Genomic DNA, 25,747 nt, shown 5'->3' on the forward strand with positions numbered 1-25,747 from the left:
ACGGTCCACCCGATATGCTGATTCAATCCGGGGACCGGGGGTGGCCAGCTGCAGGGCTTAATTTCTAGTGGTCATATTTTCTTAGGACCTTTTTCTTGCCCCATCACAGCTCTTGCCTGCATCAACCTCAACCAGAGCTTCGCCAGCAAACATCGTCGGGTGCTGCAATCACACGGGAATTTCGAGAAGGACCAACGAACCATTCCGAGAATCATTACAATGCCATCGCCCATGGCGCCTCTCGCGCGCGTCCAGGCTCCTCTGCGGAGGGCCCTCGCCTCGTCGGCTCGCTCCCGAGCCTTCGCCACCGTCCCTCCTACCTTCGGCACGACATCCGAAGCAGCATCGCAGCCCCCGAAACCTGCGCGCCGACCGACATACTTCAAGGACAAGAGCCTTGCGTCGCTGGACGACTTTATCGGAGGCAACGCTGGCAAGGGTGACTCCGCAGCTCTCTCCGACGCAGAGGCTTATGAGATCCGCACCGTCGAGGTCACGGGCCCGACGGGCAAGAAGAAGACCATCACCCGCCTCCCGGAGTGGCTCAAGACGCCCATCCCCGCTGGCAACGAGAACTACAAGGCCATCAAGAAGGACCTACGCGGTTTAGGATTGCACACGGTGTGTGAGGAGGCGAAATGCCCCAACATCTCCGAGTGCTGGGGTGGATCCTCCAAGAGCGCGGCGACGGCGACAATCATGCTCATGGGCGACACCTGCACGCGCGGATGCCGGTTTTGCAGCGTGAAAACCAACCGCGCGCCGGCGCCCCTGGACCCGCACGAGCCGGAGCACACGGCCGAGGCGCTGGCGAGGTGGGGGCTGGGGTACGTCGTGCTGACGTCTGTCGACCGCGATGATTTGGCCGATGGCGGGGCGCGGCATTTCGCCGAGACGATTAGCAAGATTAAGGCCAAGAAGCCGAGTCTGCTTGTCGAGGCGCTGACGGGGGATTTCATGGGGGATCTGGACATGGTGAAGATTGTAGCCGAGAGCGGGCTGGACGTGTATGCGCATAATGTCGAGACGGTGGAGGCGCTGACGCCGTATGTGCGCGATCGGAGGGCTACGTTTGCGCAGAGTATTAAGGTGCTGGCGCGGGTGAAGGAGGTGAAGCCTGAGATGATTACCAAGACGAGTCTGATGCTTGGGTTGGGAGAGCAGGAGGAGGAGATTATGGATGCGTTGAGGCGTAAGTTTTTCCCCCTTCTTTTCAACCCGGTCATTCTTTTTTGACTGTGGACTATATGATGAGATCAAGATCGAGAAATCGCTGACACTGGGGGGCACTACAGAACTGCGCAAAGCCAACGTCGACGTCGTCACTTTTGGCCAGTACATGCGGCCGACGAAGCGCCACCTCAAGGTCGAGAAATACGTGACGCCCGACGAGTTTGAGATGTGGAAGCAGCGGGCGATGGAAATGGGATTCCTGTACTGCGCGAGCGGCCCCCTGGTGCGGAGCAGTTACAAGGCGGGTGAGGCGTTTATCGAGAATGTGCTGCGCAAGAGAGCAGGTGAGAAGGCTGGGTTGGCGGCGAGCGAGAGGCTTGGGCAGACTGTTGCTTTGGAGGAAGGGTTCAAGACGTTGTAGATCCCCTCCATGGAGCTAAGGGGTTCGCGATGGCTGAAGCTGTAAGATTTTTGAGGACGGTGATGATATAGAAACAGGTCTAGATGGATCATCGTGAAGGGGGATTTAGATGGCATGGTTGGCGTTTATTTTTGGGCTGGACGACGGGAACTTCATTCATCATGGGCATCGCCATCTCTTCCCCCCGGGCGGTAGACTTCCTCTACACAAGCTATGTAGGTACATGTCAGATGTAGGAGAGCATTCGAGTGCCGGGTGGTCTTCAACGATGACCACCGAGGGTTACGAAGAAGCATTTCTTCAGTCTTGACGTTACTCCGTGCAACTCCAATGATTGTGAGGGGGGCTATATCTTGAAATCAAATGTCTCGCCTGTACCTGTCAATCGCATCCGAATGCGGGAAACCGTTGTCTGAGCCTGAGGTAGGTCGAGATAGGGAATCCGGAGTTTGGGGAGGGTCAGAAAGCCGGATTTCCGCATCTCAAGCTCAAACGGATAGAGGGAGCGGTTTGAGGGGGAGGCCCAATTTCCCGGCGTGCCAGGTGCGCGTTTCTTGTCCACGGCCTGACTGGAACAGGACCGTTATGTGTTGTACAGGTGTAACGCGTCGGATCGGGTTTGTTGCATGTGAACTGAGAGACACCCCAACGGTTCATGATTCAAGGAGGGCTTTCTCCCTAGTGTTCCCTCTCGATTCCTCTTTGTACACTTAAGACGATTCCCTGGGTCATCATTAGGGAATGGACCACTTCGGAATGGGAGCCTACGTGGCTCAATACCTGCTTCGACCTTGGCTTTATTCAGCTGAACAATCTTTGCTGGGCAGCTGTCGGGCTGGGGGTAGCGATGCAACCTTCGTGCATCGATGGACGGTCGATGTCGACTTGAATGACCACGGGGTACACATGCCTACTCCACCCCGGGCCGACACCTGTGCGCACCATCACTTTTGTTTCCTTGGGGTGGGGAAAGCTTGGTCTTGTTTCCTGCCATCTTTACCTTCATGTTTCGTTCCTCGGCCATCTTTGAGGGCCGCGAAAAAGTCGTGCCCTGAGACCTCGAACGACGAGGCAGTCTGTTCAGAGTCGAGAGTCGACATCCGACTTGTTGTACGCAATAGGCACCCCAGCTCCGAATCAAGTAAACGCTAATGGCCAACGTTTCCCTCCTCGTTCCCACGCGGTGGTTGGAATTCCACTCCGTCCACCGCTCCGTCCACCGCTACCTTCAGACTAAGACAAAGCCTTTTCTCGCGAAAGGCCCACCCTCCTTCAGGTTCTCTCTCTCTTCTCTTCCCCGATTCATCTCCGCGACATCATCAATAGACCATCTGCCACCAAGCTGAGCAAACAGCTGCATATGCGTCCTGCAATAGTGATGCGCTTCCGGAGGGCGTCGCTCATTTCCCCCCTATGGGCTAAATTCAAACAAATGGAGCTTTCTCGGTAAAGGTCTCGCGTACCTGAATGGCGTAGACAGCCAGCCACAATCAGCAGATGTCTCCTTTTTTTTTTTTTTTAACCACTAGAGCCTAGCGGTCAACAGTGCCTCTTCACCGCGTTGTCGCCCCGGAAGGCAACATCTGAAGCTTTGCGTTTCTTTGATTGAAGTGTGTGTACTGAGCCTCGCTCAATTATCAAGTGACGGTTGAGTTGTTCATAGAGAGATGACTGTCGAGTGTCCCCAAGCCGGCATGAGTACCGTTCTTTCCTGCATGACATCGCATCTACAACGTCGCCGTCCATGCATGGAAGCGAATCAAGCAAGATGTGGGGAATGAGAGAGGGAGGGGCATGAGGACCAAAAGCTATGGGGAGCTAAGAAACAAAATGAGACACACGCTCTGTCCTCTTGTCCTTTTCTGCCCACGTTCGTCACCCCCAGTCTATCCCTTTTATTACACTGTAAAGCGTTTGTGATCATTTCGTGGGTAAACGGGCAGATGTCCTGCCAAAAAAAAAGGGCGGTTCCTGGTTCCTGAGTACCGTTGGCGTTGATCCCGTCGTTCCGCGGCTCCTCGACATCTCCTCCACTTCGGCCCAACTCTAATAAATTATCCCGAGAGTTTGTCTACTTTTACCCTGATCGCTCTGTCAACTTTGATTATTTTCCTTTCCCTGAGAGCCGAGGAGTAACACCGATCTTGAGATCATCCCACCGGGGGTCCCTGAATGTCTATAGTCTGATCTGTTGCCCGTACTTAACCTGATTGACCTCCTGTTCCAGTCGCTCCCTTTATGAACTTTCTAATCCCTCCCATCATCTTGCTGGGTTTTGGTCCCAAAGGGGGAGTACTAAGCTCATTGCACAATCGCTACTCGAGTCTCGACTCATCCACTTATTAGAATCTCACCATCACAATCTTTTGCTTTCACTTGATTCGTCACCACACCCACTGCTACTCTCGTAATTGCACTTAACAGTTCGACCTACGATCACCGGCCAAATGCGCGTAACGGCTGCTTTTTGGCTCGCGGCGGCGACCCTCGCCAGAGCGGCGTACTGGATGGAAGATATTGCCCACCAGGGCATCTCACCATACCACCCGGACCCGAACTACCAGGTCTTTCGCAACGTCAAAGACTTTGGCGCAAAGGGCGACGGCCTGACGGACGACACCGCGGCCATTAACCTGGCCATCAGCTCGGGCGAGCGGTGCGCGCCGGGGAAGTGCAAGGGCGAGACGACGTCGCCCGCCACCGTCTACTTCCCTCCCGGGTGAGTTTATGAGTTCTTTTCGATTGAGTGAGAAGATGAAATCAGAATCTGATAGGATATTCCAGAACGTATCTCATTTCTGGCTCCATCATTGATTACTTTTACACGCAAATCATCGGTGACCCTACCGACCGCCCAGTGATCAAGGCCGCGGCCGATTTCCCCACCAACACCACCCTCGGCCTCCTCGACGGAAACCAAGTATGCCAGTCATGATTTCTTCACCTCGCAAATTGATCGTCTCGTATGATCAAGTTTTTTCAATCATTTGAACGAGCTCAATGTTTTTGTGAGTGGAGCGAAAGACTAACAAAACCGCCATAGTACGGCGCGAATGGCCTCAGCTGGGGAGCCACCAACGTCTTCTTCAGACAGGTCCGCAACCTCATCTTTGATACCACGGCCATCCCTGCCTCTGCTTCTGCCCTGGGAATCCATTGGCCCTCGTCGCAGGCTACTTCCATCACCAACTGTGTGTTCCGCCTCGCCGAGGGCCCAGACAGCAAGCACGTCGGCATCTTCATCGAGGACGGCTCCGGTGGCCTCCTCAACGATCTGGACTTTTACGGAGGACAGTATGGCGCGAATTTTGGCAACCAGCAATTCACTACAAGAGGGGTATTGTAGCCTTATCTCAATAGAGGAGAAGAAGAATCTTTGCTGACCTGTGTTATGTGTATAGCTGCGCTTCTGGAACGCTCAGGTAGCCATCAACCAACTCTGGGACTGGGGCTGGACGTACAAGAGCATCTACGTCGAGAATTGCGGAATTGGTATCCGTATGCAGGATAACAGCACGTCATCTGTCACTCTGATCGACTCGCAGTTCGTCAACACCCAGACCGCGATCCGCACGAGCCGAGAGCCCGGCGTCACCATTCCCGCGACGGCCGGCACTCTCGTCATGGAGAACGTAGCCTTCTCCAAGGTCCGCACCATCCTCCTCGGACCCAAGAACAACACCATCATCGCAGGTACCGCTAGCGCCACCGTCTCCCAGGGCTTCGCCATGGGCCACATCTACACACCCTCCGGTCCCACGGACTACACCGGCTCCGAAGCGGGCTACTTCCCCGTCTACCCGGCCCTCCTCGAATCCTCTTCCGGCAACGGCACGAAAAAGTACTACGAACGCTCCAAGCCGCACTACGAAGACGTCCCCTCAAGCCTCGTCATCTCGGCCCGCTCCTTCGGCGCCAGGGGCGACGGCGTGACGGACGATACCGTGGCCCTCAACAACCTCTTCAGCTACGTCGTCGCCAACCCGGCCGCAGGCCTCCTCGCCTTCGTCGACGCGGGAACCTACTTCGTCTCCGACACCGTCTTCATCCCGCCCGGAGCCCGCATCGTCGGCGAGGCCCTGGCGTCCATCATCATGGGCGGCGGTGCAAAGTTTCAGCATATCAACAAGCCGCACCCGGTCGTGAAAGTTGCTATCCCGGGCCAGTGCGGGACGATTGAGTGGTCTGACATGATTGTCTCCACGCGCGGGTCCGCACCAGGTGCCAAGGTCATTGAGTATAACCTCAACACCGTCGGCGAGCCGTCTGGCATGTGGGACGTGCATATTCGCGTTGGAGGGTTTGCTGGTACGCAGCAGCAGCTGAAGGAATGTCCTACGACGCCTAATGCCACCGTCACCGCGGATACCATTGACAAGAACTGTATTGCGGCGTGGATGAGCATGCACATTACCAAGCCGGCTTCGTGAGTTGGCCCTTTTCCACATGATTCTACTTCTTCTCCCTTCGCGAACAGAGCAAGCTAATGGCCCAAAAGTGGACTTTTGCAGGAAAACTGCTGGATCTGGACGGCTGATCATGACCTTGAGGATCCCGACTACAAACAGGTCACTATCTACAATGGTCGCGGTTTGCTGATCGAGTCGACTGCCGGCAAGATCTGGCTGTCCGCATCTGGAGTCGAGCACCACACGCTCTACCAGTACATGCTCTTCAAGACCAGAGACGTATACATGGGCCAGATTCAATCCGAGACCCCTTACGTATGTAGTCTCCCCTCATGAAGTCAAACTTGTGAGGCATACTAGAGGTAAAAAACAAAAGCTGACTCCGTACAACAGTACCAACCCAACCCGCCAGCAACGATTCCGTTCCCCCGCGTAAAGGGCTACCACGACCCAGATTTCAAAAAAGAGTGCAAGGACGCCGACCCCGCCGGCCCGCCGTGCAAGATGGCGTGGGGCCTGCGCGTCATCGGCAGCCGCAACGTCGTCGCCTTTGGTGCGGGACACTACTCCTTCTTCAACAACTACAGCACGGCGTGCTGCCAGATCGGGGCCGGGGCGAGGTGCCAGCAGCGCATCGTCGACGTCCGGGACGCGCCAGGCAACTGCACCGCCACGGACAACTTGGACATCTATAACCTGCAGATCGTGGGCACGACGGCCATGGTGACGCGTTACGGGAAGGATGTGGCGTTTTACAAGGATAATATCGCTGGGTTCACGGCTGGTATTGCATTGTACCAGCACTGAGCTTTTGGACTTCTTGGATGTATAAGTAATGATAGTGTTAATTCTCGTATGTCACCGTGAGGATAATTTTACTTTGACACGTAGTGCTTATTGGTGTACAGGGCCAACTTGTGGAGGAGGGTTGAGAATGACCAGTGATAGTAGGTAACGCTCAACCTAACTATGATTCCCCAAATTACATGACCAATTACGTACACCTTCACATTAGTATACAGGGCCAACGTGTTAAAGAGGGTTAAGAATAACTAATAATCATAAGTAATGCTTAACTTAACTATAATTTTTAAAATTTTATAACTAATTATACATACTTTTATATTAATATATAAGGCTAACATATATCAAAAAGGGTTGAGAATAACTAGTAATAATAGGTAACGCTTAACTTAATTATAATTCCTTAAATTATATAACTAATTACGTTTACCTTTATATTAATATATAGGGCTAATATGTTAAAGAAGGTTAAGAATAACTAATGATAATAAGTAATGCTTAACCTAATTATGATTCCCCGAATTACATGACCAATCACGCACACCTTCACATTGGTGTACAGGGCCAACGTGTTGAGGAGGGTTGAGAATAACTAGTGATAGTAGGTAACGCTCAACCTAACTGTGATTCCTTGAGTTGAGTACATAACCAATCACGCACTTCTTCACAGCAATTCTTACCCCCGCGCAGGGTTTGTGAGCTCTCGGGGTGCGCCTGATTGATTCGCAGTGGCAAATTGCATGTTTACACTCTGCGGGAGTTAAAAACGCAGTGCAACCTGGGGATAGCGATAAATAGAGTCAAGTCCCCGTCATTTTCCTAATGCTGTCAATCGGTGGGCTGGAGGACAATGACGGTTTCGACCCGCGAACTGCGTAATTAAAGAGCAATCTCGATTCATTTGATAGATTTTCGTGCTGCTGCGGAATTCTGGACTTGGCGATGCCATACGACGGCTCCAAGTAAATAGAATCCCGCAAACTCGGCCATCTCAAGTGATATACCCGCTGGATGCGTTCCTCCGTCAAGCTTGCGATTCTAGATACAAAACATGGGCCTACACCAATAACCTAGTGGAAACCTGTGCTAGCGAGAACTGTGAACGTGGAATGTTTCGAGGGAATAATGTACTTTCCCTTACATGTGATACGTTTGTGGTGGTTACTCCTTCATGTATTTGGCATATTCAATGATGCTGTATCGCGCTTCATTCCATACAGCAGAGGCTGTCCGAGGCAGTCAACCCTCATAGCACATTTGACAGCAGCAGGTGAACGTACCTACATCGACAATGCAACTGCCTAGACTGATTGCACCATGCGATCATACGGGCAAGAGAGAAAGTCCATGAAATCAAACTTTTATTATGGGTATCATGTCTCCGTCAAGATGCCGGTCCAACACAGCGCCCCTGAACATCACACAGCAGCATCAGACTTCGTACCACAACCTCCTCATGCTCGTCAGCGCAACCCAGAGAGCCTCATCCGTCCTGATGTTGCGGCTGCCCTGGCCAGGCAAGATGTTGACCCAGTGGTCAAACAGTTCCTTGGCCTTTGAGGGACCCATATCCATGCCCTCGAGCTCCTTGTCGTTCAACGCCGCATACTCGATACCTCTGGGTCCGCCAAAGGCGATGAGAAGATGCTTGAACTCCAGGGGCGCCGCACTGGGGAACGCCTGGGAGAGCGTGCGTCCGCGCTCCGACGTGCCGATGCTGACGTCGTAGCCGCCCTCGTACTTGCACTCCGTGAACAGCGCCGTCAGCGAGTTGGCGCGCCGGACCTGGTACCCCCAGTAGAAACCGCCCTCCTCCCTCGGCGCCGACGGGTCACAAGCCTCGGCTTTTTGCGATCGCTGGTCCGGGTGGTATAGCGTCACGCGGGTGTTGGGGGGCACCTCGTCCTCGATGAGGACCTGGTCCTTGAGGCCGATGTCGATCATGGTGCCTCTGGGCGTTCCCTTGCCGGCGACGCCTTCGCGGTACGGCAGCCATTCGGCCGGGTTCGGGTGGTGCGGCATCTCGAGGGAGGGGAGCTGACTGGCGAGGCGCAGGTTCGGGTGCAGCGGGAAGAGCATCTTGCGCATGAAGGGCGGGACCTCGAGGTAGCCCAGGAGGTGCTCGAGGAAGTGGCAAGGGTCGATGTCGCCGGTGTAGGCCTTTGTGTCGACGCTCTTGGGGCGGGACTCGGTCGGGCTGTCATCGAAGATTACAATCTCGTCGACGGAGAAGACGGCGAGGGCGCGGGCGATGCGGCCGGCGACGGAGTTGCGGCGCTCGGCAGTCAGGGCACTTGAGGAGATGAGTCAATTTTTCTACTGCGAGCCACTGAATATTGTTGGCAAACATACTCTGCGAGAACACTGCTGGGAATCGCAATGGAGATTGTCCACTTGCGGCCACTACCGCCCTCTGAGGGGAATGAGGCGTCGACATAGCTGTCGTCGTCAGTCTTTCTCCTCTACAATGGGTTAGTCAGATGATTGAAAAATTAAAGAGGACGGAAGTACCTTTGCTCTTTGATCGTAGGCCATTTTGGAGGAAATTGGAGCAAAAGTACTATCGGTGACGCTGGCAATGTCCTCTTGAAGAAGAATTCGGGACGATGTTCAGGTAGGTAGCGGCGTCCCAAAAAAGTTTCTGGGAGACGGTCCCGCTATCGATAATCCTGGGGTAAATCCGGCAGAACTGCGGAGTCGAGTCTGGCCGCCTTCCTATTCGGGTTCCCGCCACCTTTCCGCTGGGACCAGGCCGCGAGCTAAGGTATCTGTCAGCTACGCCGCGGCATCTCCCAGGTGCTCCCTACAACTCCTTTCAACTTCAAGACACTTTGCGCCAACCTACCAATGTCCCTTGTCGCATTGTAACAAACCACCGAAATCATGAGTCTCGTCAACATCCAGTCTGCCGGTCAATGGCAAGACATCCTCAGCAGCAACAACGTCGTAATCGCAGACTGTAAGTGCAGCCAGCGGCCATCCCCCGCGCATCCGGGAGCCCGCTGACAAAACATTGTGGCAGTCTACGCCGACTGGTGCGGCCCTTGCAAGCAGATCGCGCCGCACGTCGAACGCCTCGCGCAAGAACACTCCAAACCGAAGAAGGTCGCCTTCTGCAAGATCAACGTCGATAACCAATCCACCATCGCCCGCACCCACGGCGTCAGCGCCATGCCCACTTTCATCATCTTCCACGGCGGCCAGGCGATCGAGACCATCAAAGGCGCGAACCCGCCTGCCCTCACGCAGGCCATCCAGAACGCACTGAAGCTCCCCGAAAAGGGCGGTCGCTCCGCCGCGTCCTTCAAGACCCCCGGCCGGACACTCGGCGGCGACAAGCCCGCGCGGGCGAGCCTGCAGAAGCCGTTTGCGTGGCACTACCGCGGGATTCTGAGCAACATCATTACATTTATCGGGCTTTATCTGGTTTCACTCTTTGCGGTGCGTTGGTTTACGGTCGATCCAAAGGGAAGCAGGAAGAACCGGTTGCTGACGGACTGGTAGATTGATCCCCACAAGGCGGCCGAGATGTCGCAATTTAACCGCGTGAACCCGCCCCCACCGACGGTTAAATCCACCAAGGGTGCTGGCCCCGGCACGAGACAGCCGCCGAGGGGCCCGGCTTTCAAGACTTTGGCTGATTTGGGCGGTGATGAATGATCCTTGACTTCCGTTCTGGCGTAAGGTGTTTGAGGGCATGTCATGATAAGGCGCCATAGCCCTCTTTGAGCTGCAATTAGCCTTGTCCTGCTTTGGAATTGATGGCATCTGATTATGCCCAAGTTCTCATTGATGAAATACCACTGTACAAACATCATTCAATATGCTATGTATACGGTTCTGGTGTTGTTGGACTGTCCATCTGATGACTGCACAGGGCCCAAGTCAACGTCGGCTAAACCAGTCTTCAAACTAGGTAGGTGCCTACCTTATGTTCTGGCCAATTGTCGGCGCTTCCGCGATGAATTCTATGCTGTATTACCTCGCCATGCCAATAACAATGTCTTTTCTTTTTTAGGCTTCTCGCGAGGCTGGCTTTACATGCGCTGTGGACAGCAGCCGACTCTCCGTTGCCAAGCATCTGACTGCAGGAACGCAAGCCACTTGGTGGCAAGGCTCTGGGCCTGGGCTCTGGGCCATTGATAAAGTCGGCGGATCCAGCTCGTACATCTACTCAGCCTTTTCCTTCCGAAGCCTTGCGCCATTTTTCCCGATTGCAACACGCAGGCTTACGTCTTCAGCCTTTGCTTGCGTTTACGATCAGTTGAAGTACGATTTACATTCCCAGGAAGCCAATTCTGCGAATCAGTACAGTACCGGCCCGCTTTGCGTGTAATACTGGGAGAAGAGATACCAATGCGGCTCATCAACGTTCAGACAGGCTGCTTGGAGGAATTCTTCCACGAGCTCCCTCCTTACGCAGTTCTCTCCCACACTTGGGGCCCTGACAAAGACGAGATCACTTTTCGCGACATCGAGGATGGCTACGAAAGAAAGTCAGGGATGGGGCAGTCCAAGTTTGACGGGTGCTGTAGGCAGTCCAGCCAGGACGGGCTGAAGTACGCTTGGATTGATACTTGCTGCATCGATAAGGCTAACTCCACGGAGTTGAGTGAGGCGATCAACTCAATGTTCGAATGGTACCGAAATGCGACTGTGTGCTACGCGTTCCTTGCCCACGTATCCTATCAGGACGACATCTCCAGCTCAGCATCCGAGTTCCGCAATAGTCGTTGGTTCGAGCGAGGCTGGACGCTTCAAGAGCTTCTGGCACCTAGAGACCTCCGATTCTACAGCAATGATTGGAAATACCTGGGAACTAAGCAGCAGCTTTCATCCGTAATCGAAAAGATTACTGGGATCCCTCGACCCTTTCTGTTCGGTATAGCTGAGCTATCTCAAGCGAGTGTCGCTCAGCGGATGTCATGGGCTGCAAACAGAGTCACGAAGAGAAGAGAGGACATCGCTTACTGCCTTCTTGGAATTTTTGGGGTCTCAATGCCGATGATATACGGGGAAGGTGATCAGGCTTTCGGAAGACTTCAAGAGGAAATCATGAGGCGCAACACTAACGACTCAATCCTGGCATGGAATCTCAGCAATACAGAACTTGACTGGGGTTCTCAAGGCCCTACCAAAGCTGTCTCCGGAGGTATTCTGGCCACCAGTCCATCGGCTTTCGCCAACAGCGGGGACATTGTCTGTCGAGAACACCGCAGCTCTTCCATCGACCCGTTGTATGTTTTCGGTGGTCATCTGCGGATGCATCTTCGCATATATAATACCGAGACCAAGGAAGCCTTTGGTCTGCTCGACTGCCATCCCAAGGACGATTCTCGTACAGCTGTCGGCATTCCCCTTCGCCAAGTGATGCTCGATGATGCCTCTGACGAGTACATGAGACCAGAGGGGCACCAAGGAATTCTGATTTGCGACAATCAACCCGAAACTACATCGAGGCTCGTTCGCATACGAAAAGATCGCCAGACACAGGAAGAATTTGATAACCACCGGCGTTATGGATTCTATGTCGAAGAGTCATCGGACAAACCGGAGTCGAGATGATCGAGGTAGCACCTCGGGACAGGTGGGAGAGGGACAATGCTACCATCACGACAACGGTGGATTTCGAGCTCGATGTCACACAGAGAACTTGGTTGCGTTTCCGAAGCAAGAAGAAGGTGTGCCATGACTTCATAGTTCTACTGGAACTCGAGGTTCTCCAGTCTCGGGTTCAAGCTCGCTGCCATGTCATGACGGCGGCCAGAGGCACCGGCCTGGATGCCATCAACTCCAAAATATTCGACACTAATCAGCATACTTTTGGAAAACGAAGTGCGAGCAATGGAATGTCTCATTTGGAATTTGCTATGGATCAGGAACGTGTCGGCGCGACCCCCATGTTTGTTGTCCGGCTGAAGTCATTGTTCGCCCCGCCACCTATCACCGTCGACGCAATCCTTGAGCTTGGACAGTTGGAACGACAACAATATCTCAGAGACTTACTTGAAGAAGATCGCCTGATTGGTCCTCAAAGAGCAACACTGAAGGCGCAAATTCAATCGAAATCTGCTAGCGCAGGGGCAACCGGGCAAAAGCTCGCAATTATCCAGGAGCAACTCGATAAATTAGAACGGGAAAAGATGATACTGAGGGGATTTCTGTTGGACACAAGTCGGGAGGTTGAGCAACTCAAAACGAAAGATAGAGGGCTCAAACAACAGCGAGACGCCCTGTCCCATGCTTTGACTATCTCGCAAAAATGTTCTTGGCAAACTGAACACTGATAGTGCCAGTCAGTGGCTTGATTCGATGGTCAACTCGTTACTCGGCAGCCATTTCACAATCGACGCCGATGCAACGCTTTCTATGACCGAAAGAAGGCAGAGGCTCTTGATTGAGGCAGTTGCTGAAGATCACGGGCTTACTGTTCAATTCCTTCTAGACAGGGGTTCAGATGTTGAGACTGAGGACCAAGAGGGCAATAGTCTACTGGCGTTAGCATCAGCAAGAGGATATGAAGAGCTTGTGCAGATGTTGTTAGAGAGAGAGGCTGACCTCGAGTCATCCAATGACTATGGTACGACGCCTCTCCTTATGTCGGCTTTACAAGGGAATGAGAGTATGGTTCGATTTCTACTCGATATAGGTGCCGGCATCGAAGCCAAGGACAACAAGGGCGAGACATCGCTGAGCATCGCCGTCCAGAAAGGATGCCAAAAGGCTGCCAAGCTACTGATATTGAGAGAAGCCAGTATCGAAACGACGGATAGCAATGGTACTTCTCCCAAGGAACACGCATTGAAAACCAGCCGAGTGGGAATGGCTCAGCTGTTCCGCCGTAGTCGTGATGAGTCGTCGATGGAGAGCCTCAACTCTGGTCGAAGGCTATTCTGGAGGAGGCGGGAGCAATGAGGGGTTCTTGCGAGGTGGTCTTTAAATGTGACGAGGGCTTTGACTCAGCAGTCTCATGTCTGCAATGCGTCGGGGATTGGTAAGAAGAACTAGGAGGCGTCTGCTTGTAGGTTCTATTTGGATTTCGTCTACTAAACTAAGGAGGTCTCCTGTGCTAGGCTGTGTCAGTTGCAGATAGGTCAACCGAGGCTGGGCTCAGACGATGAACTCACGTAGATCAGCCACCAAATGCTTTTGTGCGGCCCATGAAGCAAGGCGTCCGCAATCCGTAGTTGATCACTGCAAGTTTTAATTCTAATTTAGTCGAACCACGAGTTTGGTATCGAATCTTGAAGAGTGCTTATGATTTTTGAAGTTCCAGCTTCGTGGCAACTGGGAAGCCGGACGGCGGTGAAGAACCAGTACTGAACATCTCGGTCGATAGGGTAGAAGAATGCAGTTGTACCCAATATGAGGGATCGTTGCAATGAGCACCGTTGACTCTCCTCGCATTGGAAGTCGCGTAGTGGTAATGCCTCGTTGAAGATTGCAGTTTGTGCCTCTGTAACATTCGAGTATCCATACGAGGCAAGAATATCATTTGGTTCATAGAGACTAGAGAGTAGCACTAGTCAGAACCGTCTGTATGAGAAATGGCGGATAGGACCCCGACTCGCAACTTTGTAAGAAGTGGGTTGGATCCGATGCTGGCGAAGATGGATGAACAGGCTCAAAATATACAGCCAGGGACACCACCATATTTTACTCTCATCAGTTGTCAAAGAAGATCTTCAAAATCTTCGGCGCCAAACAGAGATATAGAATTCTACAATACGGCTTTTCGGCATTTATAAACATTCAGCAATGGACCAGGGCATGGAACTTCTACTTAGGCGCAATGCTAATATTAAGGCCAACGTGAAGGAAGGCTTGGCACCACTGAGTTTGGTTAACTGTCAACGATTCAATGTTTATCTGTGTTACTCCAAAGTGGAGCAGAAATCGAAGCTAAATTCAAAAGTGGCTCGACCTGGTTGCTCCTCGCGACTCCCTTTGCAGACGGGAGCATGTTGCTCTTTTGTAGCACCCAGGACCGAGGGGCATCTGGGGCAGGAATCTCATAAGAAGGGTTGCAAGTTTGACCATGAAGTTTTCTGAAGATGATTCTGTGTTACAATATGCTCAGCATATTATCAACCTGAAGGCCTGGGAAGGGAAGATGAGAACTTGAAAGAAGTCCTCCAGTTCCTTATGGCTGCTACAGAGCGACAGAGAAGGGGGAAACTTGCGAGGAAAGTTGCAGTTGCCTGCCAGGGTAAGGAGGAAAATGACCAATAAAGGTTTCAGTCCTTCTAATTACTACATGGACTCATCACGCGCCCTTAAGGTTGTTTCTGCGTTCGTCGACTATGAACACGCTGACACCTTGGCTTGGATTTATTGAATTGATACTACGTCCCTTAGCTGCTCATACTCAGGTAAAGCACTGTGGCTGAAGCCAATCGGGAGCGTTTTATTTCCAAGAAGTGGGGCGCCGATTTTCCTATTTCCTGAGCTAACCAAATTTCCCGGCGACAGCTCCAAAAAAGTCGAACCGACAGGCGACTTTTCTCCGTCACACCTTCGTGCTGCCTCTCTACGCACAAGTCAATCATGTTGACAGCAGGTGGCCTTCGGAATGCCTGTCCCAGCTGTCGAGCTCGATTATTGAGCTTGACAGGAAATGCACTCGCCGGCTCATCACCCGCAGGCCGACAGCATCGATCGAGCGTTCCGCGACAGAGTAACCTAGCTGCGATACGATCATTAAACCGACCTGCAAACATTCGACGGGTGTTTTCGACAACGTCGCGAAGCTTTCAAGACCCGGAGTCTAGTCGAACTGATGCCGAATCACTTGCGCGCACCGCCGATATCGAGAAGACGGTTCGAGAGGCAAAACAGAGATTCCGAGATACCCTGCCCAAGGGCTACCTCAGCGAGGAGGAATACACACTATACGAGCGGTGGTATGGGCCTCCTCTGCGCGAGACGTCGCCAGACGATGTAGGCATAAAGTATTTGAATGACGAGCAGTCTGCGGGATTCCGACAAGACAAGCCGGGCGGCCCAACCCTGCTACGCCAGGTCCAGGGTGGCACGCTACAAGAGGTGCAGTACACTCGCAGCAAGGCTGAAGAAACGCTGGAAAACGAAGACGGTGCGAATCACGAAAAGAGCAATGATGCTGCCGTGGAAGCTATCTCAGAGGCGAAACCGGCCGAGGAGGCGCCGCCAGAGGGCAACGACAAATACATCAATATGGTAGCGAGAAACAAGAGGGAGTACGACGCGCTCATGATGCTGCAAAAGGACTTCGAGGCCAATGCCCGCGCCGTGGAGGAGGAAAACAGGGAGCAATTGGAGGCGGACGAGATACGGGACGAGGAACGGGAGTTTGAAGAGGACGAAGAACGAGAGTTTGAAGAGGACGAGGACGAAGAGTTTGACGACAGCGAGGATGGCATCCAGGAACAAGGGACTTCAAAGCGGGCAGGACGTTTGCACCCTTTCTCGCGAGAGGGTCACTTTTCGACGAACCCGAGCACAGTCAGCCTGCCGTATGGCGGCTACATCGCGCCAGTCACAGCGATACTCGACAGAACAGACATCAAGCACGTCAAGGAGGCTGCCGAGAAGGCGTTCGGAGGTCCTGGTCTGCCACACTCTCCCGCCACCCCCGCGTCCAAGATGGGCTTGGAACAACATCCCATCGGCATGGCTGTCTGGCAGAACAAAATGTCCGACATTGAGGCGGACGCTTTCGTGTCTACCTTCCTGCCTCCAGCCTATGCCTCCGCCATGGGCAGCTTGGTTGAGGTTCGCAAACGGCTAGGCACAGACTGGCTGCGCAATCTGTTCAAGGATGGCAGCGGGCCTCGTATTCTTGACGTTGGCGCAGGCGGAGCTGGCCTTTTGGCGTGGCAGGACGTGTCGCGCGCTGAGTGGGATGCCATGAAGTCCCGCGGAGAGGTCACGGGTAAGAACCCCCCCGGAAAGCAGAGTGTGGTTGTGGGGGCGGAGAAGCTGCGGACTCGCGTCTCCAAGTTCTTGCACAACACGACTTTCCTGCCTCGTCTTCCGGATTACCACCACTCGGTTGATAACGCGCACCTTCATCTTGATGCCAACGAGAACCCCCAGCCAAGGAAGATGTTTGATATCATCATCGCTTCTCACCTTATGCTTCCCGTGAAGGAAGGCCACAGACGCAAGGCTATCCTGAACAACATATGGTCTCTCCTCAATCCCGAGGGTGGTGTCTTGATCGTCCTGGAGAAGGGCCAGCCCCGTGGCTTTGAAGCTGTGGCTGATATTCGGGAGCGCCTACTCACCGAGTTCCTCATCCCGCCCGGAGGCGAAGAACTCACGATGAGCGAAGAGAGAAATCCTGCCTTTGAAAGAGAAAAGGAACCCGGCATGATCATTGCGCCCTGCACAAACCACCGCGGATGCCCGATGTACCAGGTTCCCGGAAAGAGTACCGGACGCAAGGACTTTTGCCATTTTAGCCAACGATTCGTACGCCCGCCGTTTTTGCAGAGGATTATGGGCGCAACGCACCGCAACCACGACGATGTGCAGTTCAGTTACATCGCCATCCAGCGCGGTGTCGCAGCAAAGCAGGGACCGCTCGCCGGAGCGGAAGCTGCCGACCGGGCGTTCGAGGGCTTCGAGAGGTCCGAGACGGCACCCGACATGCTCTCTCTCCCTCGCCAGATCCTCCCGCCCATCAAGCGCCGCGGTCACGTCACGCTCGACGTGTGCACACCCAACGCGCAAATCGAGCGCTGGACGGTGCCAAAGAGCTTTAGTAAGCAGGCGTACCACGACGCGCGCAAGGCCAAGTGGGGTGACCTCTGGGCGCTGGGCGCGAAGACGCGCAACCGTCGCAACGTGCGGCTGGGCAGGCCCGAGGTCCTCGACGACGGCGGCATTCGTGCTCAGCGTGCCAAGGCGGCTGCTAGCAAGAAGAAGAAGGTTATCGGTGTCGGTATTGACGAGATGGGTGTCATTGGCTCACAGGAGGGTAGGACGCCTGGGCCGCAGCGCAAGACAAGCCGGAAGTCTGCTCGCCAGGAGTTGTTGAGGAGTCTGTCCAAGGCGGAGCAGGATTGAGTGTAAGCTTGAGATGTAACAACAGGATTGTGTACAAAAAGTTGGGCGGGAAAAGTATTAAGTGTCCTCTGTATTGTACCAACACCACGAAACACTAAGTAGATATTGGAAGGGCGGGAATGGAGGCATGTCACGGTCTAACCAAATAGCTCAGAAGGTGAGCCAAGCATACCATGTTACAATACCACAACTCAATGATTCAATATTTCTGGGTTTGTGAGATCAAGTGTGAGCGCGGCGGCGGACCTGGTGTCTGACAGCGGAGATGCATCGGCGTGCACGGGTCGAGGGACTGAGGATCTCCGGCGACGGCTCCGCGGGAGTCGGTGCTGGTGCCGCTGATTGGTCACGCTATTCCCTGGTTGCTTGCGCCGATAAGGGATTGGGGCGGTCGGCTGTCGGGATGGTGTCATCGCCAGCGAATGAAAATTTGGCCAACCAACGCGGATTGCCCGCCGCATGATTGGGTCCCACGGCCGTCTTCGGGCTTTGCACCTGGCAAGGCAAATTACCATATTAGTGAGCTTCGACTCTCCTCACTCTATCTTTGAAGAGATACATGGTCTAGTAATTCATATCGATGCTTCATTTCTTTTCTTGACGTCCAAATTGTGAGAGTTGGCTAATTCTACAACTGCTTCTGTGGTTCACTGGCGCTGTTGGCCGGCGGCTTCATTCCCTCTGTCGCAAACTCCACTTAGACGATTGCCAGTAAGAGACGGGGGTCGTGTACTTGGATTACCTCAGGAAGAAGAGGAAGAAGACTCATCATCTTCACTCAGATACAGTACAAGATGGCGACGACAACATCCCTCCTCGCAGCCCTCAACTGCAAGGGCAACACCCATCTCATTATCGGCACAAACCCCCTCGCCGCCGCCCGCTGTACCCAAACCATCAACGCCGGCGCAACCCCCATCCTCATCGCCCCGGACACCTCCGACCTGCACTACGGCCTCCAGAAGCGCATCGACGCCGGCGAGGTGACCTGGCACAGGAAACCCTTTGCCGACACCGACCTCTTCACCCTCGGCCGCGACGAAGTCGACAACGTCGTTGACGCCGTCTTTGTCACCTCCTCCTCCTCCCCGCAAGCAGCACACATCTCGGCGCTGTGCAGGCGGCACCGCGTCCCCGTCAACGTCGTCGACGCGCCGCACCTCTGCTCTTTTTCCCTGCTGTCAACGCACACGGATGGACCTTTACAGATTGGCGTCACGACTAACGGCCGCGGCTGCAAGCTCGCCTCCCGCATCCGGCGTGAGGTCGCCGCCGCGCTGCCCCGGGACCTCGGTGCCGCGTGCGCGAGGTTAGGGGATGTTCGGCGGCGGATCCAGACGGAGGATCGCCTCGCAGCGGATGAGGTCGATGATTCGTTTGACCAGACGGCGTCATTCAATAAGCTCGTAACAGAGGCCGATCTCGATGCTGCGAAGAATCGACGTATGCGCTGGCTGAGCCAGGTGTGCGAGTATTGGCCCCTGAAGCGTCTTGCCGCCATCAACGACGAGGACGTTGAGTCCGTACTAAAATCGTATTCCGGGTTCGGCAACACGCCATCAGAGGACGTGAGACCACCGACCGTTGGAGCCACTGGTAGTAATGCGCACCCGCAGCAGCAAGGGAGAATCATCCTCGCCGGTAGCGGACCAGGCCACCCGGACCTCCTCACCCGCGCAACGCATAAGGCAATCCAGACGGCGGACCTCATCCTCGCAGACAAGCTCGTGCCAGCAGGCGTGCTGGACCTGATCCCGCGCCGCACGCCCGTCAAGATCGCGCGCAAGTTCCCCGGCAACGCGGACCAGGCGCAGGAGGAGCTGCACGAGCTCGCGCTCGCGGGGGCCAAGGAAGGCAAGACGGTACTGCGGTTGAAGCAGGGGGATCCCTTCATCTACGGGCGCGGCGGGGAGGAGGTTGCGTATTTCAGGGAGCACGGGTTCGGGGAGAGGGTTACCGTGTTGCCGGGTATTACCTCGTCGCTGAGCGCGCCTTTATTTGCGGGGATTCCGCCTACGCAGCGGGATGTTGCCGATCAGGTGCTCGTGTGTACGGGGACGGGGAAGAAGGGGAAGGCGCCGACGCCGCCAGAATACATCCCGAGCCGGACGGTGGTGTTTTTGATGGCTTTGCATCGGATTACCGGGTTGGTTGGGGAGTTGACGAGGTACCTCGAAACGGAGCAAGGCGAAGGAGGGGAAGAAGAGAAGACACTACCAAAGAGGGTATTATGGCCGAGGGATACTCCGTGCGCTGTTATTGAACGGGCGAGTTGTCCTGATCAGAGGGTGATTAGGACGACGTTGTGGTATGTGGCGGAGGCTATCGAAGCGGAGGGAAGCAGGCCGCCTGGGCTTCTTGTTGTGGGCAGAGCGTGTGAGGCGTTGTATGAGAGGGAGAAGGGGAGAGCGTGGGCTGTTGAGGATGGGTTCAAGGGGTTCGATTTTGAGGAGCTTCCTGGTTTGTCTTGATACCCTCCACCCTCTTCCTACATGCCCATTATCGGCGGGCGAAATTTTACATGATATGATGGATTCACTTGCGTGGGGTTTAGATAAATATCTCCGGGTAAAAGGTAGCATCAAAAGGCGCATATCAATCTAAGAAGCGATTTCATTCCAACTCAATCCGCAACTCCTACCCAATATGTCAAATTCGAAAATCCAAAACTCAAGCTACACTTTAAATCAAGCTCAATTATCCCCCCCAAAAAGTGCAAAGAAGTGGCTCATAAGCTATGCTGCAATCTCAGAACCGTGCATGGTGAAATGAAGCCACGCCTGAGGAAGCTCTCAATGAACACCATATCACTTCCAACATCGATTGATGCCTAGAAACTCCAAACCTGTGGCTTTGAAGTGCAGTTTGAACTAGCAATCAGGCTTTGATCATGTTGACAGGAGTGAATTCCACGTGCACCATCGCTCACAATACATAAACTTCAAAACAACAGCTGAGTCTTTCCAGTCTTTTCAGGGGCCCACATCTATCCTCACTATGCCCTTTTCAGAAACGCATACGAGGCAGTAGCTCTTATGATATTCTGCCTTGCAACGCGCCTTGAGATCATCTAAAAGACAGGGGACGGGATAAGATCTTTTGACCCAGAAGTCAAAAAACCTTAGAGATTTGTAGGTTATCGCTTCCAGGCCAAAGTGCCCTTCTTCAACTCCATGAAGAAATCTTGGAGATTGTTAAATGTGATTTCTCTAAACCGCGCATGTGTTGAGTGACGTCGAGAGGTTCGCAACTGAGCGATGTGCAAAATCAACCCTCAGAGGGCCATCGAATTCGCTGATGCTGTCGGCTCGTATGTGAAACCAGAGGATGGATTCTGTCGCAGAAGCTCAGGCCAACAGCCCTCATGTGTATATAATCTATGGACCTGGTACTTCAGGCCAAGTTTCCCTTTTCCCCTTCTGGTTACGCAAAAATAGAACCGCGAGATTAATCTTCTTCGTCACCTTCGTGGCCCGTAGAGGCCACCCCTGTCCTGACCCAGTACATTTCAGCAGATACTTGAGTCCCCCATGAGGGACACACCGCACGCCTTGATTTAAAATCCATCTCTTGGGCGTACAACATCACAGACAGGGCCTCATATACTCGTCTTTGAGCCTATGGCTTCAACGAATAGAGGATGTGAGCGAACATATCATTCGTATCTTTAGGAAGCTGTTTACTTGCTGCGTGAGACCTTTGAGATTGGCGCCGTTCTCAATTTTCTCCCGAATGTCCATGATGACAAGAGCTACCCAGGAAAATATGCCTTGTGCTTTCTCAACAATGGATTCGCGGACAGAAGTAATTGTATCGGCGCGGTTGACGCCTTGCAACTTGTCGCTGACGTATGAAGCAGCTTTTGGGTCTCGTCAGGGCTGGCTAGCAATTCCATCAAGGTCGACTTGCCAGCTCCAAGCTTGGCCGAGAAGTGAAACACCCCAATGCCCGAAAACAGCCACTGGGTGAACCTCTGTCGGTTTTTACGGCGCTCTTCACAAGCTGACATGCGCGTAGACTGTAAGCATTGTGATGCCGGGACTTGACCGGGAAAAGGGGAGACGACTTTGCTACGAGATGAAAATTGACTGCCGTCAACTGTCTCGAAGGGTGTGGGTGCATCTCCTCGTTGTGATGGTGACTGCAAATGGAATGATAGAGGTGAAATGGTTTCTTCGAAATGAATTCGATGAAGAAATTCCGACCTCGGTATTTGTTCTCTAGGGTGGCTATGAATTTGGCGGAAACCAGGCGACGCCCAAGTAAACATCCGCTAATCCTATAGTCAAGGCCTCCTTTGAAGCACAAGTATCTGTAAGTGACTAAATCTGTGTATGAACCAGAGATTTTGGTGTTTCAGTACACGACTTGAGATTTTATTTTGAAGTTGATTGTGTAATAATGTACTGATAACGTTGAGTTCTGAGCTTTGAAACGTGTTGCCGTGTTTCGCTTACTATTTTCTTCATGGCGGCAGCTGGCGAGTCTCAGATTGCGTCTTTTGTATGTCATGGGTTTTAATCGCAATTCAATATTTAGCATTGCATCTCACTTGCGACCTCATTTCCAATCATCGATGATCGATGGGAGACTTACGCACCTATATCGGATTAGTGTGATGAGCTGGAGCATGGAACATATCAGATGCTTATTTTTTGCACCTTGACCATTGACCCAAAGCACTGACATTTTACCCCCCTGAGGTTTTCCGAAGTTTGGGATTAGCTGCCAGTCTGACTTTGATGCTATTGATTCCTCCGCTAGTTCAATGTAACGCTGCGATTGAGCTGGCGATATGAGCCGCTCGCTGACTGGTCAAAGATGACTGAAAAGACAAGATCAGGATCTACTGGCCACATCACAATGCTTCCCCGTTGCCGATCAGCCTTGAATTAGTGGGCCGCGCCCCTATGAGAGTTCAGTGACAACTATTAGCCCGGTCTAGCTCAGGAATCTAAGCCACTGCGGACCCCTGCACCGTTGGATCGGACATTAAACACTCGGCTGCGTCGGCGGCGTCGACCCCGTCCGCAATCTCGCTGGGAACAGATTAATGTCTCTCTTGGCCCCGTGTCCGTACGCCAAATCAATTCTTTCCATCCCGTGTCCGTAGCGATGCTGCTTCGTCCACGACCGTTTGGCTAACCACACCGAGAACTCGGAACCGCCTAGCTCCATTCCCTCCCGTGTTGCGCCGCGCCCCTCCGTCTGCACCTATTCCGTTGTGCGTCTGCGTCATGGAGTCTCGCCAACGCAGTCCAACCCCGCTTTTGAAGACATGTCGCACATGTGCCCACGCCAAAATCAAGTGCGATCGTTCCCAGGAATCCAACGTCTGCGATAGGTGTCTCCGGCTGGGCAAGGAGTGTACCTATGCCGTAGCCCGCGGGAGGAGGCCACCGGGGCCGCGTTCAAGGTAGTTTTTCATGAGTCCCGTTCTCCAGCATCGGGGTGGTTGCCATCGAGAACTGACGCAAAATATTGCACAAAAGGTCCAACAAGTTGCTGCAGGTCCCGGAGAGGCCGGCCCCATCGGTGACCGAAAGTCCCTCCGCCTCTGAAAGCCTCACGTCCGATCATACCCGGACCCCTCCGCAACCTACTGCCCCTTCTGGTAGTTCATCAGCTCAACAGTCCCGAGCCGGGCAAGCCGGTCCAGCCGAGGAAGCCGGTTCTGGCCTTTGCAGCGGCGCTCATGACCCGTTCGAGACCGGCCAGCTTTCTATCGATCAAGGCCAGGAGCTACTCGAAAGGTTTTGTACCAAGTTGACACCTCATTTCCCATTCATCATCATCCCAGCGTCAGAAAATGTGAGCTCTTTGAGACAGACCAGGCCAGCCCTGTTGCTGGCCCTTCTTGCTGTATCGTCATTTGACGATGTCCGGCTGCAACGAGCGCTGGGTCAGATGTTCAACGAACTCATCGCGGCTCGTTTGGTGAAGGGTGACTTTGCTTGTCTCGACATACTCCAGGGCCTCCTCGTCCATCTCGCCTGGTAATGCGAAACCACGCTAGCCTTGCCAGTCTTCCGGCACTAACCTCGTCCTAGGGCCCACTTCCAACCCAGGCCAAAGAGATATTCACAGCATCTTCATCTAGCTACCAGTATAGTCTCCGATCTGCGTTTCGATAGACCCAAGAATCCGAAACGATGGAATGTTGAGGGGATGAGCACTTCACAAGACTATGTCGATTCGTTGGACGAATGTAGGACGTTCCTAGGAACATATTATCTCTCATCATGGTATGTCTGCCAAGTCATCGGCTCCCACAGGCTCAGATGGCGGGCTGATATTCAAATCCTTGTAGCACGAGTATCGTGCTTCAGAAACTCCGCATAGTCACCCTATCTAGTTACATTACCGATATTGCCGAACGACTAGCGGAATTGTCAGAATACCCCACCGATCAGTATCTCCCATACATCATCAGCCTACAGCGGCTCGCAGAAGACATTGATGACATTGTCAAGAACGAGTCGACACTGGATCCTATGCAGATTCAAGCTGCTGTGTCAGAAGCCAAGGAAAGGGTCGACGTGTTCAAGAACGGTCTAACCTTCGCCCTCGGCGATTGTCGTGAGTTTGAGCAGAATGCCCTCCGGTGTGGAAACTCTCCTGACCGTTCATCGTAGCAATATTGGTACCTCAATTGCACACAATCCAGCTTTGTCTGAACCAGCTGTCTCTACCAGAGACACCTTTTGGTCTCAACAACCCACAAAACGCCCCGATGCAGCGGTTCATCGCAGGCTTGTCGGAGAGTATCGTATCGGCCAAATCTCTTGTTAGTGTCCTCCTCCATACGCCTCATGGACAAGAGGTCTACTTCCCGAACATAGTTTGGGTGATGCTGCATTGTGGTTTCACTCTAGCTGCACGGCTTGATCTCCTGGCTGCGGATCCCCGGGTGGGATTCATGGCGGAGCATCTGAGGCAATTTGCAGACATTGGCCACACCATCCGCCAGGTCGTCCTCAGGCTTGACGCTGCAAGTTCACCAAAACTTGACGACAGGGGCGACCGCGACAGCTTCTACCACTTTGCGATCCGCGCGAAACGGGTCGAGAAGTTCTACCTGCAGGCGCAAAGTCAGGCTGCAAGCCAGCAACAACAGCAAGAGATTTCGCCTCAGAACCTGCATGTCAGTCTTCCAGCGACTACCGCAAGTTTCACGACCATGGGAACACCGAGCTCGGATTTGTCAAATCACAATCCGAGCATGGATTACACAGTCGCACCCTCACTTTTCTCGCAGGCTATGGCGCCGCCGGGCGGAAACGTCGCATATCCAGACTTTCCCATGCCCAACACCGCGACGATGGTTTCGAACCCCGGGTTCGTAATGGATACCCTCTCCTTCTTACCAGAATCATTCATACCTTTCAGAGGCTGGGGAAACGTGATGGAAAATGAGAACGGTGGCGGAGTGCAATTTTAGTGCGGTCCTTCGGAGAGGAAGAAGGAGGAAGAGGGAGTGGGTGCAATTTAAGGGATTTGAGCCAAAAACCATGGCGTGGTCGGACACGGACTCGGATACGGACTTCAAACATACTTCTCCTATCGGCGAACTGAATTAATGTCTGATGTAGCGAGACGCGTGGTCAAAAGGGGCAGGAGAATTAATGCTAACCACGTGATCGTAAGAAGATCAGCGTATCTCCAGTTAAGCACCGGACCATTGTTTCGATGCATGTGGTACTGCCTGGATTCGTTGAGGGTGAAAGACGTGCGTGCCCTCCGTGTCCGTAGTTGAGTAGGAGACCTGAATACTGGTATACGGCCGGGAAGAAAATGAAATTAATCATCAGGATGCATTGAGAATTGTTATATAACGTAGAGTGAAAGTCCGTAGTGATGATGGAGAGTACCATCTCGCCACCTCATT

General features: G+C 53.4%; 8 protein-coding genes across 8 annotated transcripts; 7 read left to right on the forward strand and 1 right to left on the reverse strand.

Annotated features, from left to right (window-relative positions):
- Nucleotides 1-111: 111 nt before the first annotated feature.
- On the forward strand, nucleotides 112-1,594 carry CORC01_05292 (lipoyl synthase; the record flags this gene model as incomplete). The annotated part of the gene is made up of 2 exons (XM_022616935.1): nucleotides 112-1,192; nucleotides 1,296-1,594. Coding segments are annotated over 2 exons (1,380 nt in total), but the record flags the coding sequence as incomplete, so codon positions are not given.
- Nucleotides 1,595-4,041: 2,447 nt separating this feature from the next.
- On the forward strand, nucleotides 4,042-6,810 carry CORC01_05293 (glucan 1,3-beta-glucosidase; the record flags this gene model as incomplete). The annotated part of the gene is made up of 6 exons (XM_022616936.1): nucleotides 4,042-4,313; nucleotides 4,379-4,514; nucleotides 4,638-4,931; nucleotides 4,996-6,020; nucleotides 6,093-6,318; nucleotides 6,397-6,810. 6 exons carry the CDS (start codon nucleotides 4,042-4,044, stop codon nucleotides 6,808-6,810), a joined length of 2,367 nt encoding a protein of 788 aa, XP_022476641.1.
- Nucleotides 6,811-8,238: 1,428 nt separating this feature from the next.
- On the reverse strand, nucleotides 8,239-9,342 carry CORC01_05294 (uncharacterized protein; the record flags this gene model as incomplete). Its single annotated transcript, XM_022616937.1, has 3 exons — nucleotides 8,239-9,100; nucleotides 9,160-9,269; nucleotides 9,319-9,342. 3 exons carry the CDS (start codon nucleotides 9,340-9,342, stop codon nucleotides 8,239-8,241), a joined length of 996 nt encoding a protein of 331 aa, XP_022476642.1.
- A 348-nt stretch (nucleotides 9,343-9,690) lies between these two features.
- On the forward strand, nucleotides 9,691-10,467 carry CORC01_05295 (thioredoxin; the record flags this gene model as incomplete). The annotated part of the gene is made up of 3 exons (XM_022616938.1): nucleotides 9,691-9,766; nucleotides 9,830-10,248; nucleotides 10,312-10,467. 3 exons carry the CDS (start codon nucleotides 9,691-9,693, stop codon nucleotides 10,465-10,467), a joined length of 651 nt encoding a protein of 216 aa, XP_022476643.1.
- A 696-nt stretch (nucleotides 10,468-11,163) lies between these two features.
- On the forward strand, nucleotides 11,164-13,722 carry CORC01_05296 (uncharacterized protein; the record flags this gene model as incomplete). The annotated part of the gene is made up of 4 exons (XM_022616939.1): nucleotides 11,164-12,200; nucleotides 12,344-13,071; nucleotides 13,253-13,387; nucleotides 13,457-13,722. The coding sequence occupies 4 exons, from the start codon at nucleotides 11,164-11,166 to the stop codon at nucleotides 13,720-13,722; spliced, it is 2,166 nt and encodes a 721-aa protein (XP_022476644.1).
- Nucleotides 13,723-15,354: 1,632 nt separating this feature from the next.
- CORC01_05297 (uncharacterized protein) lies at nucleotides 15,355-17,859 on the forward strand (the record flags this gene model as incomplete). The annotated part of the gene is made up of 1 exon (XM_022616940.1): nucleotides 15,355-17,859. The coding sequence occupies one exon, from the start codon at nucleotides 15,355-15,357 to the stop codon at nucleotides 17,857-17,859; it is 2,505 nt and encodes an 834-aa protein (XP_022476645.1).
- Nucleotides 17,860-18,653: 794 nt separating this feature from the next.
- On the forward strand, nucleotides 18,654-20,330 carry CORC01_05298 (uroporphyrin-III; the record flags this gene model as incomplete). Its single annotated transcript, XM_022616941.1, has 1 exon — nucleotides 18,654-20,330. The coding sequence occupies one exon, from the start codon at nucleotides 18,654-18,656 to the stop codon at nucleotides 20,328-20,330; it is 1,677 nt and encodes a 558-aa protein (XP_022476646.1).
- Nucleotides 20,331-22,973: 2,643 nt separating this feature from the next.
- Nucleotides 22,974-25,300, forward strand: CORC01_05299 (uncharacterized protein; the record flags this gene model as incomplete). The annotated part of the gene is made up of 5 exons (XM_022616942.1): nucleotides 22,974-23,275; nucleotides 23,352-23,855; nucleotides 23,910-24,104; nucleotides 24,170-24,438; nucleotides 24,495-25,300. Coding segments are annotated over 5 exons (2,076 nt in total), but the record flags the coding sequence as incomplete, so codon positions are not given.
- Nucleotides 25,301-25,747: the final 447 nt, after the last annotated feature.

The sequence above is a fragment of the Colletotrichum orchidophilum genome (genome assembly GCF_001831195.1).
Source record: "Colletotrichum orchidophilum strain IMI 309357 chromosome Unknown Scaffold_36.1, whole genome shotgun sequence".
Lineage (NCBI taxonomy): Eukaryota > Fungi > Ascomycota > Sordariomycetes > Glomerellales > Glomerellaceae > Colletotrichum > Colletotrichum orchidophilum.